At 46.5% G+C, this 20,246-nt stretch overlaps 1 protein-coding gene across 4 annotated transcripts in view; it reads right to left on the bottom strand.

Moving 5' to 3' along the window:
- Window positions 1-20,246, bottom strand: part of CEP295 (centrosomal protein 295) — a 212,246-nt gene that overhangs the window by 147,820 nt on the left and 44,180 nt on the right. For all 4 annotated transcript variants that reach the window (XM_029602323.1, XM_029602320.1, XM_029602321.1 and 1 more), the window contains exon 7: window positions 4,665-4,805. In XM_029602323.1, the coding sequence (XP_029458183.1) occupies window positions 4,665-4,805 (141 nt within the window). The remainder of the gene's footprint in view (window positions 1-4,664; window positions 4,806-20,246) is intronic.

Below are 20,246 nucleotides of genomic sequence, written 5' to 3'. Positions count from 1 at the left end.
GGCGGTTCAATCAGTAGGTAGGAGGGGTTCAGTGTTGAATGGTTTAAAAAGAGGTTGAGGGGGAGGAGTTGTTTTCCCCCCTGGTTTCGGTTTGATGTCGGCGTTTAGAAGGGATAATAGGAGCTGGTATTAGACTTTGATGTGGTAAGTCTCCTTCGATTTTTCTGTGGTTTGCTCTATAATTCTTTGATATTAAGAAACTTTTTACTATGCGGTAACCATAAGTTGGGTCTTTCATGCAAATATTTAAGATATGTAATTCTGATTTGATTCGCTATAGGTAAAATACAAGAAATGGTAACGCCATTTGGTGAAATGGTGGTTTTGAGAGCTCGTTTGAGATGTGCTGAGGATTAAGAGTCGGGGGACGGATCTATTTCTGTACGTCTATGGGACGCATAGGTAAATATGTAAAAGTGCAATGTTGAAGTGATTCTTTGTATATAAAGCTGTGGTAGGATATTTAATTATTTAAAAACTTAGAATTGATGGAGAATATTTATTGTTGAAGATCTTTACACAGGAATATTGAATTAATAAAAGATGAAAATATAAGCAGCAGGAAATTCTTTGAAAATTCTCCTGAGGAAGCCTGTGAAAGGCGAAATATGTTGAGAAGATTAAAAGAGGAAGAAGAGAATCTAGAATAAATTTGTCATGAGAATGTATAAGATCCTTGTAACTGAGTTCTTTCTGCTTGTTATTTGAATTTTGCATTGTGAAAGAAGATTTTCAATTTAAAAATGAAGATTTATTTATTTATTTTTAGTTTTTATATACCAATGTTCCTGTATAATATACATATCACACCGGTTTACAAGGAAATAAAACTGACGCCTCAGTGGGCAGTTTACATTGAAACAAGATAACAGATAACATAAAGGGGCAGAGGAAATTAGCAGAGGTTACAGAGATTAAGCATGTCTAGTTAAATAGCGATAACGAAATATTCAGTAAACTATGTACATAAGGTGATGGTGGGTCAGAGTCCAGGCAGATATTGTGTTCTTCCGGGCCCATGTTTTTAAATGAATGTGAAATGTATAAATAAGTGTAGTGAGTGTGTTATGAATGAATGAGTAAGTGGTATGTTTGGATTTGAAGGTGGATATTCCTTGTGTGTTTTTTAAAATAAATTAATGTTTTGGAATTTTTCCATTTTTGAATATTAATAAAGTTTGAGAAATTTACATATATATATATGTCACTATTTGTTTGTGGATGATTATAGTTTGGTGATATATGATTAAATGCCATATTAGTTGTATCTGAAAAAGAAACGCAGACATCCTCCTATAAATGGTGGTGGGGTGGTTCTCTGCCACTCAAAAACCAGGCGGGTTGCTTTTGTAGAGGTGCAGCTGTTTGTTTCGGTTGTCGCTGTTGACGAGACCTGCCCCTTGATTGAGTGGGTTGTGAGGAAGGCCTTGGATAACCATATTGCTGAGACTTGTAAGGTATAAACGGTCTGGAGGGTGGTCGTTGGTAGGACCTCCTGTGATAGGAGGGTAGAATCTTTGATGGGTCTTGTGCGTGTCAGAGGGGGTGGGGTGAGAGATAGTACCGCCATGCTCTGCTCCTTTAGATGGGACAGTTTCCCCGAACTTGTCACCAAATAAGTTGTCACCCATGCATGAGATGTCTCTCAATTTTTCATGAACGTTGTCACAAATCGCACTTGCTTTTAGCCAAGCAAGTCGCCTGGCTGCTGAGGAAGATTCAAAAGCCTCATAGACTGATCTTAGTAAGTGTCGTAGACCTTCAATGTCTAGGAAGGCCTGTGGGAGGGTGTTATCCTCAGCTAGGCTAATGGGGCGCAGTTTTTGAAGACACTCATATAGGTATTGTGTCATGTAAAATTGGTGATGTTGTATTTTTGTAGACAACATTGTGGAATGGTACACTCTTTGGCCAAAATCATTCAAACATTTGTTATCCCGTCTCGGGGGTGCATTTGCATGTAACTTGGAATGTTTTGCTTTTGCTAATGCCGACTCAACTACAATGGAGTAAAGGGGAAGTTGAGTGGATTCAGAGATGGCAGAATTTCTCATTCTGTATTTTAAATCTGTTTTATGAGATGCGGTGGGGGTGGAAAAAAGGGTTTCCCACATCTTATGCAGGACCCCATCAAGGACCAAATGAGGGGGTAAGGCCGTCTGTTCTGGTGGCATCTCGAATATCTTAAGAATTCCCAGCATCTCAGCTCTGAGATCAGGAATTTTACCTGTCTCCACTTGAAGAAGATTCCCCACTTTCTCTATGAATTTTGCGTATGAGAGGTCCTCTGGCAGTGAATAAGGTTCTGGTAAACCTTCCGGCGGGTCAAAGGGCATTCCCGTGGAGGAATTTGGGGAAGATGAAGTTAATTGTGAATCCGGACTGCGTGGGAGAGCCAGTGATGGAATGTCAGCTGGATCAGGAGGTCTAGGAGCAGATGATGAAAGTGGAGAATGGTGAGGAGACTCTACCGGTGGATCCGATTTCGCATGTTCAAGATCTTCAAAAAATGAACTTAAAGCCTGCGAAATTTTTATCATGGCTGTGGATGCCAGGGTTCCTGGTTGTGGTGGTAATTGCACCGGCATTGGGGATGGTCTTGTAGGTAATGCAGCCAACAATATATCTTGTGGAGTCGTTCTCCTGAGCTGAAGTGTAGGTGGAATGACCGGCGATGGTCTGTGCCTTTTTACAAGGGGTACTTGCATTTGAGGAGATGACCTTTGTGCGATACAGAGAACCTCCACTGAGTGATGTCTCCTTTGAGGACTGGGAATCCGTGTCAGAAAGGAGCTCAATCTCTATATCTGGACTGGCACGTGGACGTTTAGGTGTTGTAGAGAGTCCAGAGTGAGTGGATGAGGTTCTTTGAGTGTGTTTGTCTTTATGAGACCTTTTGTGGAGCTGTAGTTGTTGTTCCTAACCTGGTGGTATCAGTGACCTCAAAGCGTGCGTCGCATGCGCCGCAGCTTGTGTCGGATGCTTGGGATGCGTGGTACGTTTCTCATGCACCGCATGCACAGGTGACTCTGCACTTCGAGTGTGTCGAAGATGTGCCTAATTTTTCTTATGCTTCGAATGTGTCGAGTCCTTCGACCGGGAACAGAGCCCTGTGGCCCGATTGACGCACTCGCGACTCTTTTTTGGTGAGGTACCTCTGCCGGCGCCCCGGCTGTCTTGGGGGGCTCTAAGGGTCTGTCGAACCTGGGCCCGGTGCATCTCAGTCGGTCCAAGGGAGGAGGCCCTCTTCATGGATGCTTTACCTTTCTTCGCCGGTCCCGAAGAATGTGTGGAGGATGTTGGAGCATAAGAGCCCGTTCGGAGTCGCTCCATCTTTTCAGCGTGCTGGCACTGGGCCCTCAGAGACATCCGACCACAGTCTCTACATGAGGCCTGGTCGTGGTCTAAACAAATGTAGCAATAGTTATGTCCATCGGTGATGGACATAACTTTGCCACACTGACAATATTTAAATCCAGATGGCTTCGGAGCCATCTCGGATGGAAAAAATTCGAAAAAATCATGAAAAAGATTTCCTGAACTGGAAAAAATTGTCTGAGGAAAAAACCTCGTGTGCGACAGGCTTGTGGAAAAATAGAAACTGAGGAGAAGAGGGGAAATGTGCGGGAAGATCACCGCGCAGTCGCACAGAGTCAAAGCTCTGTGACTCACTGAGGAAACTCCGCCTACTTCGGGTCGCAACACTTCCCAGACAGCACAGCTAATTCAGCCCTGCTATCGACGGGAAAAAATAAGGAAAGGTTATTTACCTTTTAAAATAGTACCAAGACTAGGGAACACTCCATGAAAATAATAAGAAGCAGATTTAAAACAAATTGGACAAAGTATTTTTTCACTCATTGCACAGTCAAGTTCTGAAACGTTTTGCTGGAGGACATGGTCAAGGCATCTAGCAAAGCAGAGTTTAAAAGGAGTCTGGACAAGTTCCTGGAGAAAAAGTCCCTAACAATTATTAGCCGGGTAAACTTGCAAAAAAAACACAGATTATGCCTGGGAGTGAACAACAAGATGTGGATCTACTCTTTGGGATCTACAAGGTACTTCCTAGTGAGCCAAACCAGCCACTGTCAAGGACGGGATCCTGAGCTCAATGGACCTTTCCTCTATTCTTGTTCTGCCCATTTGACTACAGACTTACTATAAACATCTGACCTTATGTGGAAGACCAGTAAAAACTGAAAAACCTTGCATACACAAATTATGGTGCCAGAAAGACTGTAGTTCAATTCAATCTCCCCTAACTAATAAGGCTCAATAATAAATTTACTTGGAAGTTGGAGCAAGAAAAGGGAAACTGCATGATCACTTACACAAGAGGCAAGCTGAAATGGTTTAGACCCCACTGGGACTCTAATAGTGGAACAAAAATGGAGTAGATTCAGGAAACAGCTCTAAGTTGCTATATTCCTAGTAGTCTAATTTTTTTTTTTTTTTTTTAATAAGAGGTTTCATTCATTTTAAGTGTTATGTTTGAATTATGGTTATTGTTTTTAGTTTTGTATTGAGGTGTTTGTTAATTTAAAGACTGTATGTAACTATGCAATCCATCAAGAGTTTCAGATTGGTGGAATGTAAATGCTTTTAAATAGACATTTACTGTTATTGAATTTCAAAAGATAGTAAAACATAAACACTCTGCTTACTTGTACTAAATGGACCATCTTCAAGGCGTGATTTCCTCGGAGACGGGCTTTTTCAAGCTGCTCCCGTCTCTCTTTTGCATCATCTTTCTGTAAATCATCTATTCGCTTTGCTTCTTCTTCAGCAGCCAACCGAGCATCTGGCTAGTAATTAATCGTGGAGAGGGAAGAAATCACTTTATAAACTAAACAGTTTGCATATTCAAGGAAACATATGAATTTCTATGTCATTAAATGAAACAATGTTCTAGTTTTTTGCTCATCCTTCCCTACTCCGAACTTCAGGGGTATTCACAACATGCAAACAGATAACCATCAGCGTTCATATTGTTTAAAAATCATATTCTGAGCCAGCATTCATAATCTAGGTCAAAACCAAAGCAGATATATGTTATTCATGCTCGTTAACATGACAACAGATTTAGAGTCTTCATATTTGTACATTTTCAAAGTCAGCATTTCAGCAAATACATATTCTAATTCAACTACTTATACACTTTACATCGATCATTACTTATTGCTCACTTCACTACCATTGTCTCTTGTATTGATATTGAAGTTTTCAATTTAGTTAAGCTTACGATTTTACATAAAATAATATTAAAGAGTCATGTTTTCAGTTCATATTTGAAATTTCTTTTCTGTTGCTTAGTGTAATAACTCTGGAAGGGAGTTCCACAACTTGGGGCCTGCTATGGAAAACATTCGGTCCCTTATTTGCCTTAGATGTGTGTTCCAAGTAGAAGGCACCATTAGAAGTCCTTTGTTTTGTGATCTTAGGGTTATCTGTGGTGCGAGGTGTTGAAGTGTGATGCCTAATAAGAATGCATCAGTATTGATGACGATACTGAAAATTAGGGTGAATACATTATAATGAATTCTGAATTGTATAGGATGCCAGTGCAGTGCCATCAGTGAGGGGTTGATGTGGTCAAGTTTCCTTGTTCCTAGTAAGAGTAGGGATGTGAATCGTTTTTTGACGATTTAAAATATCGTCCGATATATTTTAAATCGTCAAAAATCGTTAGGGCCATGATACAATACCAATTCCCCCGATTTATCGTCAAAAAATCGTAAATCGGGGGAAGGGGGAGGGCAGGAAAACCGGCACACTAAAACCTCCTAAAACCCACCCCCGACCCTTTAAATTAAATCCCCCACCCTCCCAAACCCCCCCCCCCCAAATGCCTTAAATTACCTGGGGGTCCAGCGGCGGTCCGGAACGGCAGCGGTCCGGAACGGCCTCCTGCAATTGAATCGTGTTGTCTTCAGCCGGCGCCATTTTTCAAAATGGCGGCGGCCATAGACCAACACGATTCGACTGCAGGAGGTCGTTCCGGACCCCCGCTAGACTTTTGGCAAGTCTTGTGGGGGTCAGGAGGCCCCCCCAAGCTGGCCAAAAGTCCCTGGGGGTCCAGCGGGGGTCCGGAAAACGATCTCCTGCCGCGAATCATTTTCCGTACGGAAAATGGCGCCGGCAGGAGATCGACTGCAGGAGGTCGTTCAGTAGAACCCCTGCTGAACGACCTCCTGCAGTCGATCTCCTGCCGGCGCCATTTTCCGTACGGAAAACGATTCGCGGCAGGAGATCGTTTTCCGGACCCCCGCTGGACCCCCAGGGACTTTTGGCCAGCTTGGGGGGGCCTCCTGACCCCCACAAGACTTGCCAAAAGTCCAGCGGGGGTCCGGAATGACCTCCTGCAGTTGAATCGTGTTGGTCTATGGCCGCCGCCATTTTGCGCCGCCATTTTGAAAAATGGCGCCGGCTGAAGACAACACGATTCAATTGCAGGAGGCCGTTCCGGACCGCCGCTGGACCCCCAGGTAATTTAAGGCATTTGGGGGGGGTTCGGGAGGGTGGGGGATTTAATTTAAAGGGTCGGGGGTGGGTTTTAGGGGGTTTTAGTGTGCCGGCTCACGATTTTCACGATACTTTAAACACCCAAACGGCAACAATACGATTCCCTCCCCCTCCCAGCCGAAATCGATCGTTAAGACGATCGAGGACACGATTCACATCTCTAAGTAAGAGTCTAGCAGAGGCATTTTGAAGTAACTGTAGAGGTTTTAGTAAGCTTGAAGGTAGGCCTAGTAATAGGGAGTTGCAATAGCCTAGGTTTGAGAATATTAGAGTTTGTAAGACAGTGCGGAAATCCTGTATTGATAGTAGAGGTTTCAGCCAATGTAAATACTCTCAGCTTGGTATACTCTGTTTTTATTAATTTGCTTATATGCTTTTTCATGGTAAAGTTCTCATCGATTTGTACCCCCAGGTCTCGTAATTGATTTGAAGGTGTAATAATAATTCCTAGGTCTAGTGTTGGCGGTTTGGTTATCGTATCTCTCCTTAATCACACAATTTCGTTTTTTGGGGGGATTTTGAGTTAATTTCAGTTGAGAAAGTTTTTGTTGTATTTCCTTCATGTCGGTTGACAGGGACGACAGTTTTTTCAAATGTTTTGTCAAAAGGGATGAGGAATTGAATGTTGTCTGCATATAGGAAGAACTTGATTCCTAGATTTACCAGGAGTGCGCATATAGACAGAAAATAAGCGTTAGAGTGGGGGGGGGGGGGGGCCCACACCTGTATCAATTGGGAAGGTTTCGGATATTTGTCTGTCAAGTTTTACTTGAAATGTTCTATCTTTTAGGAAGGAGGAGAACCATTATTTATAAATGGTTATATTATAAATGTATTCAGAAATCTAAGCAAGTTTAACCTAATATTAGCTGCGCCTGCAACATAAAGGCACCCTGTCAACATTGTCAATCATTTTATATTAAAAATGTTTTATAAATCAGTCTTTAGTCTCCAAGAGCATATACTTTTGTAAGCATATTGCTTCTATCAACAAAAGTAAACAAAAATCAATACACTTCAATATTTACATGAGAGAATTAAATTTCAGTTATGAGCTGATAGCTCGGCAGCAGTGCTGCAAGCTACAAAGCAGAGACTGAATCCTGGGCTGCTCCCTGGCCTGCTACAGAGGCAGAACTGACAGCCCCAACAGGAGAGAAGCCTTGGCTATCGCACAACAGTGACAATGAGCAGACTCGGGGGCCATGACTGCAGGCGCCAAAGGGAGTATGGCTGCATGAGCCCCTGCTGAGGACCATCCTGGCGATGGCTAGTTTAAAGAGGCAGGGATGGATATAAAGGGAGGGAAAATACCCTGGCTAGTAGCACATGATGGCTCATAGTACCAATTCTGATTAATTTGGTAGTTTTCTCCTCTATTTCTTCCAAATCTGAACTTGTGCTTCCATTCACAATTACCCAGGTATTTTATATCTCCTTCTTTCACTTCCTTTAAGTCTGTCATTGATACGATGATCCTCAGCCTCTCCTCTTCCCCTCTCAGGAGCTACCCAAGAAAAGTTCAAGCACTCTAGATCAGTGGTTCTCAACCTTTTTACTTATGGGATCACCTGGCAGATAATGCTTACAGGCAAGACACATCTGACCATCACGGGACTAAATGTAAACATATACACTGACATTCACAGGAACCCCACCCCAAACAATGGATGCAGAGCAGAACTAGGATATTTTTCTAGCATTTCTGTTATACTGTAAACCGGTATGATATCCACACGAATGCCGTATAAAAAAAAAGTATTAAATAAATATTTCAACTCGCTATATAAAAAGGATTCTCTGATTCTGGTGCTATCTCAGTAACAGAAACACAAACTCCCTTACTACCAGGCGCATTGTAAAATACAAAACCTGAAAAATAAAAACATTGAGCATATGTGTACAACAGCAATTCCAAGAACTCAGCAATAGCCCTTCCTATGAAGAGGCAGCAGTGCAACACCAGTGCATGTCCTACCGAGCGTGAGAAAACAACAAAAAGATTGATAGAAATCCCTACCTACTAGTAAAATACTTCACCTCAGTCATACATATAGATCAGACTTTCACCAAATACAGAATAAAAGACCACAAATTACACATGTGGAGACAAAAACTGGAATGGAAACTTCAAAAAGCCACTCTGCATGCAGTGCAAAACTGGAGAGCTAGAAACAGAAATACATTTATCCCAGGACAAGCAGGATGGTAGTCCTATCACGGAAAACTTTCTGCAAAGTTTCTAGAAACTTTTGACTGGCACAATGAGTGCACTGAGCATGCCCAGCATGTCATGACCCCTGCAGCCACAGGGGTCTCTCTTCCGTCTCTTTTCTTCTGCGTTGCTGTTAGCCTGGCGTTGAAGGAGTTCTGTGAGATTCTCATATTTTTCTCACGGAAATTGACTAAAAGTTTTCTCATAAAGTCACAAAAAGTTCACAACAAGGATCTCCCTTCGTTGACACTCTGTGAGTACCGTTCTAGAGGTTTTTTTTCAACCGGTCCCTGTTACCTCATCCTGGTACCCACAGGCCATCGACCGTTCGCGGTCTAAACACTGCTTTAGATGTTCTCACTCTGAGGTTTGAATTTTCTCTCTCCTGACACATAGGAGAATACCAAACATAGTCATGCAGACAAGGTTAATAAACGCAAGGAATGAACTCACAGTGGCCAAAAGGAAGGCCCTGCCAAAAATTCAAATAATTAAGATTCCACAAGGGAACTGGCCACAGAGGGGTGGCCGAAGGTGCTTCACACCCCTTTCAGAAAACAGGCCACATGCAGATGAGCCGACAGGGAGGTTCCATGCTCCTTGCCCCTGAAACAGGAGAGAGCCACTACCTGCACCTTCAAGGAGTTAAGGGCCAAACCTTTATTCAAGCCATCCTGCAAAAATTCCAGAATAAGTGGGATTTTGACCGCCAAAGGGGGATGGGGGATGGGGATGAACACCACATTCCTCTCACCAGGCCTCAAATACTCTCCAGACCTGCACATACGCCAGGGACGTTGAGAACTGCCAAGCGCGGAGTAAGTTGGTAGTTACCATCACAGAATAGCCTCGCTTCATCAGGCGAGCGCTCAATGGCCAGACCATAACACAGAATCAAGTTGAACCCTGTTTTAGCAGGTCCCTGTGCAGTGGGAGGCACAGGGAGGTCTCCACCCAGAGTCTCCGCATACCATGGACAACTGGACCAATCTGGAGCTACTAGTAAGACTAATCCCCTGTGGTGCTTGATTCTGTGAATGATACTGCCCAGCAGGGGCCATAGAGGGAAGGTGTATAGCAACTCTTCTTCTGGCCAGATCTGAATGAGAGCATCAACCCCCAGGGACAACAGATCTCTTCTGCGACTGAAGAATCTGGGAACCTTCGCTTTGGGAGCCCAGCGATCTATCAGTTGAAAGGCTTCGGCCAACAACAACCACTCTCCTGGATCCAGACTCTCCCTGCTTAGAAAGGCTGCTCTGATGTTGTCTTTTCCTGCAGTGTGTGAGGCTGAGATCATCTATAGATGTAATTCCACCCATTCCATAAGGAGGCTTATTTCCTGAGATACCTGTTGGCTCTTGGTTCCTCCCTGGTAGTTGATGTAGGCTACCATCGTTGCGTTATCAGACATTATGCAGAATGCTTGACCCTGGAGTCTGTGGCTGACTTGCAAGCATGCCTGCCTCACTGCCTGGGCTTCCAGGGCTTTGATGTTCCAGAGGGCCTCTTCCTCCATCCAATGTCCCTGGGTCGTGAGTTTCTGACAGCGAGCTCCCCAGCTCCAGAGACTCACATCCATTTTAAGAACCAGCCAGTTCGGGGAGGACAGGGACACCCCCAAGCTCAGATGAGCCTCCTGCAGCCACCACTTGAGATGAGAGCAGACTCCTATCGATTATTCGATTCAGCTCCATTTGTCTTGAGACTGTGGGCTCCAACGTGGAACCAGTGAGCGTTGAAGTGGGCGTATGTGTGCTCTTGCCCATGGCACTACTTCTAAGGTTGCTGCCAAACCGAAAACTTGAGATAGCTCCATACCGTCGGGCATATTATGCTCATCAACTGACGCACCTGGGACATCAATTTCTGTATCCCATATGGTCAGGAGAAAGACTTTGACCTGCCTGGTGTCGAACCAGACTCCCAGATACTCCAATAACTGGGAAAGCTTGAGACTGCTCTTGTTCAGGTTTACTACCCAACCAAATTCCTGAAGCAAGGAGGTCACCCTGTTGGTCACTCAGAGACTTTCTTCTATGAACTTGGCCCGAATCCACCAGTCGTCCAAGTATTCCTTCTCTTCTCAATGTTGCCGCCACGACCACCATAATCTTGTAAAATGTTCTTGGGGCGGTAGCTAAGCCAAAGGACAGCACCTGGAACTGATAATGGCGATCCTGTATGGTAAAGCATAGGAAACATTTGTGTTCTTGATGGATTGGAATATGTAGGTAGGCCTTGGATAGGTCCAGGAACTCTCCCGATTGGCCAGCCATTATCATGGAGTGTAAGGTTTCCATGCGGGAATGATTCACTCATAGGTGATGGTTGACAACTTGAGGTCCAGGATGGGGTGAAAGGAACCTTCCTTCTTATGTACGATGAAATAGATGGACTAACGCTCCATATTTTCTGGGGGCATAGGTACTGGGATTACAGCCCTCATCCTGAGAAGCCTTAAACGAGTAATTTCCACTGCCTGCTTTTTGTGCTGGGACTGGCAAGGAGACAACATGAATACGTCCTGAGGAGTGCTGCGAAATTCCAGCACATATCCTTCTCATATGACTGAGTACCCATTTGTCGAAAGTGATCTCGACCCACCTTTGGTAAGAGAGACAGCTGATCCCCCCACTCCCCATCTCCTCATGCCAAAGATGGATCGGTAAAATTTCATCGGGAGGTTCGGGATGATCCTGAACCCAAAACTGCTCTGCTCTTGGGCTGTCGACTATGAAAGGACAGAGTTCTTCCAAAGATCCAAGACCTCTGAAAATGTCGAGTTTCTGTAGGGATGGAAACATTGAGCCTCCCTAAATGGGTCCCTCATAGGCGAGAGGCTCTGCAACTGCTTCCTCTTATCTTCCGGTAGCCGGTGGACTGGAGATTTGCCACATTTACTGGCCAGTTTTTCCAATTTGTTTCCAAATAGGAATGATCCTTTAAAGGGCATCTTTGTAAGGTTGGCCTTGGAGATTGAGTCGGCTGACCAATTCCACAGCCATAGCTGTCTTCTGGCGTTACCACAGAGGCCACTCCTCTGGCTGAAATACGGACTAAATCCAAGTCTGCATCTGCTAAAATGGCGGTGGCGGTTTCCATAGCCGCTCTGGGGTTCACCGAGTCATCCACCTCCTGAGAGAGAAAAGTAGGCATGAACGCGCTACCAGGGCACAACAAGAAGCAAATCTGCACGGTCATTACTACTGCATCAAAGGTTTGTTTAAGGATAAATTCCAACTGTCTATCATGCACAACCTTTAAGGCCACTACTTCCTCCACTGGGATAGTTGTTCGCTTAGAAACCAGTGCATCCATTTTAGGAAAATGCAAACATTCTCTCACTGCTCGATCCAGTGGGTATAAAGCTTCTAACGCCCGGCCCCCTTTAAAACTTGCTTCTGGGGCATCCCATTCCAGGTCAATCAACTCCTGGATGGCTTCCAGTACTGGGAAGTAGCAAGAGGCTTTGTGAAAAGAAATCAGAATGGGATTCTTCATTGCTCCAGGAACTCCCAGCATTTTCAGGGTCTGGGAAACCAAGGCCAGCAATTCATCTCTATGAAAGAACCGTAAAATGATTCGATACGGTTCTATTCCCAGGGGAATTTCCTCTTCTTCCAAGGTATCTTGCTCTTCATCTGTGTCATCAGGGTCCCCGCTAGGGATACCCTTGGTCAGGTGGGGCGTGCCTTAGTCTGCCAACAAGAATGAGAAAGGAGAAGGGGCCGGGAGGGTTCTGTCCAGATAGGGGCAAGCAAAGAAGTAGACTGCACCTGTACTCCCTGGTAAAATTCCACCCAAGAAAAGGCCACCGGATATATGCTTAGCCCAGGGGAAACTGGGGTGGGCCCAGCCGAGTTTCCCTCTCCCATGGAAGACCCAACCAAGGGGTTACTCAGATAGGAAAATTGGTTCTTACCTGCTAATTTTCGTTCCTGTAGTACCACGGATCAGGCCAGACAGTGGGTTGAGCCTCTTGTCCAGCAGATGGAGACAGAGAAAAACTGAAAGGGTATCCTATATCAGGACAGAGCCTACCCTGCATCCCTTCAGTATAAATGTTTTCAAATCAGATAAATATAAAGATAACCAGAATAAAATCAAGCAAGCAACAAGTAACTGATAACTTGAAACAATTCAAAAAACTCTGTAAAGAACAGCTCTTATATATATATCCATATTCATCTAGTAGATGCTTCCGGTGCCTTAAAGCAGTGATCCCCAACCCTGTCCTGGGGGCCCACCAGCCAGTCGGGTTTTCAGGATATCCACAATGAATATGCATGAGAGAAAATTTACATGCACTGCCTCCATAACATGCAAATTTTCTCTCATGCATATTCATTGTGGATATCCTGAAAACCCGACTGGCTGGTGGGCCCCCAGGACAGGGTTGGGGACCTCTGCCTTAAAGTTCTGAGAGGAAGCAGAGCAATCCAAGAAACTGTAGAGAAAACAAGTGAAAAGAGCTTCGAGCGGAGAAAATACACAGGGTGGACCGAGACAGTTCCGCTCAAACTCTTGCCTTCCAAAGGAGCCAAAAACTGGTGCCTGCACATCAAGGCGATAATGACGAGCAAAAGTATGCAGAGACTTCCAAGTAGCTGCTCTGCAGATCTCCTACGGAGAGACAGACTGACTCTCCGCCCAAGAAGTAGCCTATGAACGCAAAGAGTGGGCCTTTAAGCCCTCCGGAACCATCCGGCCCAGACAGATATATGCCGACGCAATCGCCTCCTTTAGCCAGTGAGCAATCGTAGCCTTAGAAGCCTTGTTCCCTCTATTTGGGCCACTCCATAAGAAAATAGATGATCAGAGACCCAAAACTCATTTCTAACCTGCAAGTAGCGCAGCAGTACTCATTTTACATCAAGGCGCCGCAGGTCACCACCAGGTGTGTTTGCAATGTCCTCAGGAGAGAAAGCAGGAAGTTCCACCAACTGATTGACGTGAAAGGAAGACACATCTTTGGAAAGAACGTTTTAAGGGAGACCCCTGAATCAGAAAAACTGAGGAAAGGGCTCCCTACAAGACAACGCTTGGAGCTCTGACACCCTCCTAGCGGAGCAGATAGACATGAGAAAAACTGCCATAAGAGTTAGATCCTTAAGCGTGGCCCACCGGAGGGGATCAAAGGGTGCTTCGCAAAGGACCCGAAGCACCAAGTTAAGGCTCCACGAGGGATAAGTAGGTCGGACCGGTGGATTCAAATACTTGGCCCCCTTGAGGAACCGAACGACATCCGGATGAGCCGCCACAGTGTAACCATCAATACTGCCTAAGAGGAACCCAAGAACGGAAACCTGTACCCGTAAAGAGTTGAAAGACAGCCCCTTGGAAAGGCCATTCTGGAGAAAAGAGGACTTGGGAGACTGGAGCCTTTCGTGCCGAAACTCCGGACTCAGCACACACACACTCAAAAACTCTCCAAACTCAGGTGTAACGAGAGAGGTATTTATTTATTTATTTAATTTGTGGTTTTTTATATACCGCTCATCGTTTGGAACATCTGATCGGTTTACAGTATAACAGCAACAAATTCAGCAACAGGTTTTACATGTAACTTAGTGAATAACAAGTTTTGGTAGAAGCAAGAAGGAAGGTGAACTACAAGGATAAGGTAAAGGGAAGAAAGTGGAAAATAACTATTTCTAAAATTATATAGAAATTATTTACAGCTGGCAAATGGCGAAGCGTTGCATTGCAGTCTTAGCTACAGTTCGAGAGGGGGTACAGGGCTTACGGGCTCGCAACAGAGTGGATATAACTTCTTTATATCCCTTCTCTCTTAGTCGCCGCAGTTCAAATGCTAGGCTGCTAGACAGAAGCGATCCGCCTGATCGAAAAATACTGAACCCTGGCTGAGAAGGTGTGGCAAATGACCGAGACGAAGAGGATCGTCCATCACGAGGTTCACCAGATCCGCGTACCACGGTCTGCGGGGCCACTCAGGTGTCACGAGAGTGACAGGTCCCTGATGAAGTTCTATTCTTCTGAGTACTTTTCCCATCAGAGGCCAGGGTGGGGGGGGAGACTTACAGGAGAACGTTGTGAGGCCAGGGAAGAACCAGGGCATCCACTCCTTCCAAGCAGTGCTCCCTTCTGCAGCTGAAGAATCTGGGAGCTTTTGCATTGTTCAGAGTAGCCATCAGGTCTAAGTGTGGGGGGAGGGGGGGGCGACCCCTCCTGCAGACGATCAGATCCATTGCTCCGTTGGACAACTCCCACTCTCCGGGGTCCAGACGCTGCCGAATGAGGAAATCGGCTTGAACATTCTCCTTCCCCGCAATGTGGGAAGCTGCCACGCGATCCAGGTGATGCTCCACCCAGGCGAACAGCTTGCTGGCTTCCAGAGCCACCAGGCGACTTCTGGTGCCCCCTGCCTATTGATATAGGCTACCGTGGTGGCACTGTCCAAGAATATCCGCACCGCCTTGCAACGGATCAGAGGAAGAAAGACCTTGAGTGCCAGACAGACCGCTCTGGCCTCCAGGCGATTGATGTGCCAGCGGGATTGGACTGGAGACCAGTATCCCTGCGTAGACTGAGTTTGGCACACATCTCCCCAGTCGGAGAGGCTGGCGTCCGTCGTAACAATGATCCACTGGAGTCTGTAGGAGCATCCCCTTCAGGAGGTGAGCGAGCGAGAGCCACCATTGCATGTTGGCAATGGTAGAGTCGGTGAGCGGGAGGGGCATCCAAAACTGCTCAGACACCGGCTTCCAGCGGACAGCAAAGCTTTCTGTAATGGATGCATATGCTCAAAAGCCCAAGGAACCAGATCGATAGTGGAAGCGATGGACCCCAGGACCTGAAGGTAATCCTAGGCCGTGGGTAGCGAGAGAAAGAGAAAATTGCGCACTTGATCCATAAGTTTGAGCGCCCGAGAGTCCGGCAGAAAGACCTTGCCGACCTGGGTGTCGAAGAGTGCTCCCAGGAATTCCAGGACCTGGGAAGGCAGGAGATTGCTCTTGGAAAAGTTGACTATCCATCCGAATGAGGTTATAAAAGCCAAGACCCTGTCAACCACCAACCTGCAGAGAGTCTCCGACTTGGCTTGGATGAGCCAATCGTCCAGGTAAGGATGGACTAGGGCTCCTTCCCGGCGAAGAGTGGCCATGCACTTTTACCATGACCCTGGTAAAAGTGCGTGGCGCGGCCGAACGGGAGCGCCAGGAACTGGAAGTGTTGTCTCAGAATGTTGAACTTGAGATATTTCTGATGGTCGTGGCATATCGGGATCTGCAGGTAAGCCTCCATTAAGTCGAACGAGGCCAGATATTCGCCTGAGCGAACCGCCGCTATCACCACCCTCAGGGTCTCCATTCGAAAATGGGGAACCCTGAGGGCCCGGTTGACTCTCTTGAGATACAGAATTGGACAGAAGGAACTGTCCTTTTTGGGAACGACGAAGTAGATGGATCCTTGTTCCTCCACCGGAACTGGGACTATGGCGCCGAGCTCTTGTAGCCTGCCAAGAGTCCGGCAGACCACTGGCCACTTCCTGAGTCCACAGGGAGAGATTATGTAGAGATCCGGCAGATCCCGAGCAAATTCTAATGTGTAACCTTTCTCTATTACTTCTAGGACCCACTGATCTGTTGTAATTTTGACCCATTCCTCGAGAAACAGGGACAGCAGTCCACCTAAGTTTGGAACAGAGGAATGGGCCGGCCATATCTCATTGGGGAGAGGACTTTGTGGTAGAGTATTGTGGGTTACCATCCAGGAAGGGACGACGGCCACGAAAGGAATGAGACCAGGACTGGGATCTGGAGGCGGCACCTCTTGGGAAGGATCTGCACGCTCTGCTATTAGACCGATGCTGACCTAGAAAGAAAGAGCGAGAAGGAAAAAAGGACTCAAGACTGTTTCGGGCAGTCCTCTGGCAGCTTATGAAGCTTGTTCTCTCCCAAGGATTTGATAAGCTATTCAAGGTCCTCACCAAAACAACTTCCCTTGAAGGGAAAAGTGTCCAACTGCAACTTGGAGGAGGAATCCGCAGACCAATTGCGCAACCAGAGGAGACACCTGGCTGACACTGCTGAAACCATAGCCCTGGCCTGCACTCGGAGCAAGTCGTATAGGGAATCAGCCCCATATGCTACCGCTGCCTCCAGCCATTCTGCCTGCTCCGCCTCTGCAGACGGGAGGTCCTGGGTGCTGAGCAATTGTTGAACCCACCTAAGGCTTGCCCGCTGCATGAGACTGCTGCAGATTGTCGCCCGGACCCCTAAGGCCAAGACTTCAAAAGATGCGTTTGAGATAAAGCTCGAGTTAGCAGTCTTGAATATCTTTCAGTGCCGTTGCTCCCACCACTGGGATGGTGGTGTGTTTGGTATCTGCAGAGACAGAAGCGTCCACCTTGGGGTCTTTAAGAATCTCTAGGCATTGATCAGAGAGGGGATAGAGCTTCTCCATCGCCCTACCCACGTGCAGCCCCGCCTTGGGACTCCCATTCCCGGAGGAGCAGCTGTCTGTGCATAGGGTGAAATGGGAACGTACATGGAGGAACCCTAAGTCCCCCCAGGACCGCGTCCACGTTAGCTGGCATAGAAGGTGTAGCAGCATCCTCAGGTGGCACTTCAATACCCAGCTCGTCCAAAATAAAGGGAATGAGCGGGTCTAGCTCTTCCCTTTGGAACAAACAAACGGAGAACACGCGGGTCATCACCCTCGAGTGGAGGACCTGGGAGCAAGTCAGAGTCCGGATCGGGATCATAGCCGGTTGGGGGGGGGGGGGGGGGGGGGGGGGGGGGGACAGACTCCCGGCACCACCCTGACGGAGCCCTGCCCATCCGGCACAGGAGGAAGCTGCGGAGCAAGCACCCAAGGGTTTTTTGCTGGGGGGGGACCTGGTGAAGGGTCATCCTCTTCCTGCAGGCTAACCAGATATGATTTGTGCATTAAAAGCACAAATTCCATGGAAAAACGAGGCCTGGATTTCCCGGGTAAAGAGTGAGGAGGGGGATAGGGAGTAGGATAAAAAAACCCCTCCGGGGCTCTGACAGGGCTTAAATCCAACAGAGAAATGGTTAAATCAGGCTCTGCTGAGCCCTGCAGTCCGGAGTCTGAAGAAAAACCTGCCCCCAAAATGGCCACCGTTCCCACGGTTTTTAGTGAGGGGGACATTTGGAAGATTGACCCCGGGCTGCCGATTTCGCCGCCGCCACCGCGGAGGGGCCCTCCACACCGGGCAAACAGTCAGAACACAGCCCCTCGCGGGAGAGCCGGATCGCAGGCTCCCCGCAGGCTAGGCAGCAATGTGAACAAGGCATGATGTGAGATAAGAAACGCCGCGGTAGAGGAGAATCAGCTGAGCTAGGCTGCCCGAGCAGAGAGAGTAGGCGAACGAACCCTGCTGCGCTGCTTTCCCTGTACTAGCAGTGCTGATTTCACTTGTCTCTGCCTCCCGATTGAATTTACTTTTTTTTTTTTTTAAATAAACTTTAGCGATTGCAGAGGAATTGGGCTTCTCTGCTAATTACACAAGGGCAGCACAGGCAAAGAGGGGGAGTGACTGGACCACCAGTATTGCCCCAAGCAGACAAGCAGGTCACCGGGAAGGGATTCCTAGGCTGTAGAAACAAGGGGCAAGCCCCCCTAGGATCCCATAAGAGAGGGGAGACAGAGCTGTCTCCCTGAAACTGAAGTCTTGAATTCCTGTATTTAAAATTTTATTTTTTTTTAAATATAGAATTAGAGTAATACTTGCTTGATCTGGAAAAGAGAAGAAGGAAAAAATCTCACAGGGAGAAACAAATTGAGAAAAGGAAGGGAGCTGCAGGTTCAGCTGCCTGCATCTGCTGGAGACAGAGAAATACTGAAGGGATGCAGGGTAGGCTCTGTCCTGATAAAGGATACCCTTTCAGTTTTTCTCTGTCTCCATCTGCTGGACAGGAGGCTCAACCCACTGTCTGGACTGATCCGGGTACATACCGGAAACTGGAATATTTCCAGTTAAGGCTGCCAATCCCTCATCTGAACAGGAGGAGCAGGGCTCAGCAAAATCCAGGGAGGGCAAATCCCCTTGAACTTCCTCACAGTGCTGACAATTTGGAATCCAGGTCAGGCTGGGAAGCCCTAATATGACAAGCAGCACAGAGAGCAAGGCGCTTATGTTTCTTTCCTGACAGCAGTAACTGTGCCTTCAATCGACTCATGCTTAAAAATTTATGTGCACAAATTTTGAGCACCTAGGCAAAGTGCAGCAAGGCACACACACAGCCCGTGTGCCTGGCTTTTCCTGTATCCTGCACTTACTTTATTGCGCATGTAAGTACACGCACGTTATGCGCATGGTGCATGTGCAGAGCCGACGCACTGCGTGTACGGACTTCCTATGGCGGGCAATACAAGACACACAAAGACGTGCACAAGATGGCACTGCTGCAGCCTACCACGAAGTACCAACCAAGTTTAAAGCTCAACCCACTCGTAAGCCCACTTCCCTATACCCCAATGGGATCAGGGACGACATCGCTACAGCGCACTGTGCAAGGAGACCGGAGGAAGTCTTACCGAAACCCCTCCTCTGAGGGTAAATCTTCTTCCTTTTTATTTATTTATTTTTTTAAACTTGCCTGGGCTCAGCACTTACCGGCTGAGTACAGCGATTGTCTCTGGCTGCAGGGGGAGAGAGCTTTGGCTGTCACCGCTGCACTCAGCTTCCTGCACCTGCTCTTTCAGCTGCTTGAGCAGCAAAGTCCATGCCAGGAACTGGCTACCAGACCAAGGCACACTTCTGAGGGATCTCTGAAATCACCTCAGGAATTCTCACCTGGGGGAGGGACCTTTAGGTATCGCTGTAGGAGAGCGGGGCTCAATCTTTTCTCCAATTTAAGAGTAGAATGTCTTCTTCCAAAAGGTACAGGGTAAGCCTGTCTACATCTGCTGGAGACTGAGAAATACTGAAGGGCTGAGGTCACTTCAGGGGTGTATCTAGGGTGATGTCAGCTTTGAAACCTGACTCAGTCTCCATCTGCTGGCATGGGAGCACAACCCCATTGTTCCTGAGTCCATCTGGCTACATGCCAGGAAAATCAAAATCAATATTTATTTCAGCATTTATTAGTCACCAATTGCACAGCCCCTAGGGAATGTACAATATAATCAAACTAACAAACATTCATCCAAAATTAAAACAGTAAAACAAAGACCGTAAATGTTACAATGAAACCTAGAAGGCTGCAGTGCAGTTGTGAGGCAAGGACACAATCTGTGCAGACAACTGGAGTTGAAATTTTGATCCCTATCAAATCCAGGTGTTCCTCATTATTGCGAAGTTAGAACAGACTTACAAGAACATCCATCTTTTTTCTAAATTGTACTATTGTACTTTTGATCTGTATTTAAACTCATTATTCTATTTTATAAACTGTATGAATGTATATAAATTGTTAGCCACTTTGGCCATCTATAAGGAATGTGAAGGTAGGATATTAAGTGTGAAATAGCGACTTTCTATATTTTCTAACTAAAAGTCTGAAGGTCACCAAATGAT

Source organism: Rhinatrema bivittatum, chromosome 5 (genome assembly GCF_901001135.1).
Source record: "Rhinatrema bivittatum chromosome 5, aRhiBiv1.1, whole genome shotgun sequence".
NCBI classification, from domain to species: Eukaryota; Metazoa; Chordata; class Amphibia; order Gymnophiona; family Rhinatrematidae; genus Rhinatrema; species Rhinatrema bivittatum.
This window is presented reverse-complemented; position numbering and strand designations above follow the sequence as displayed.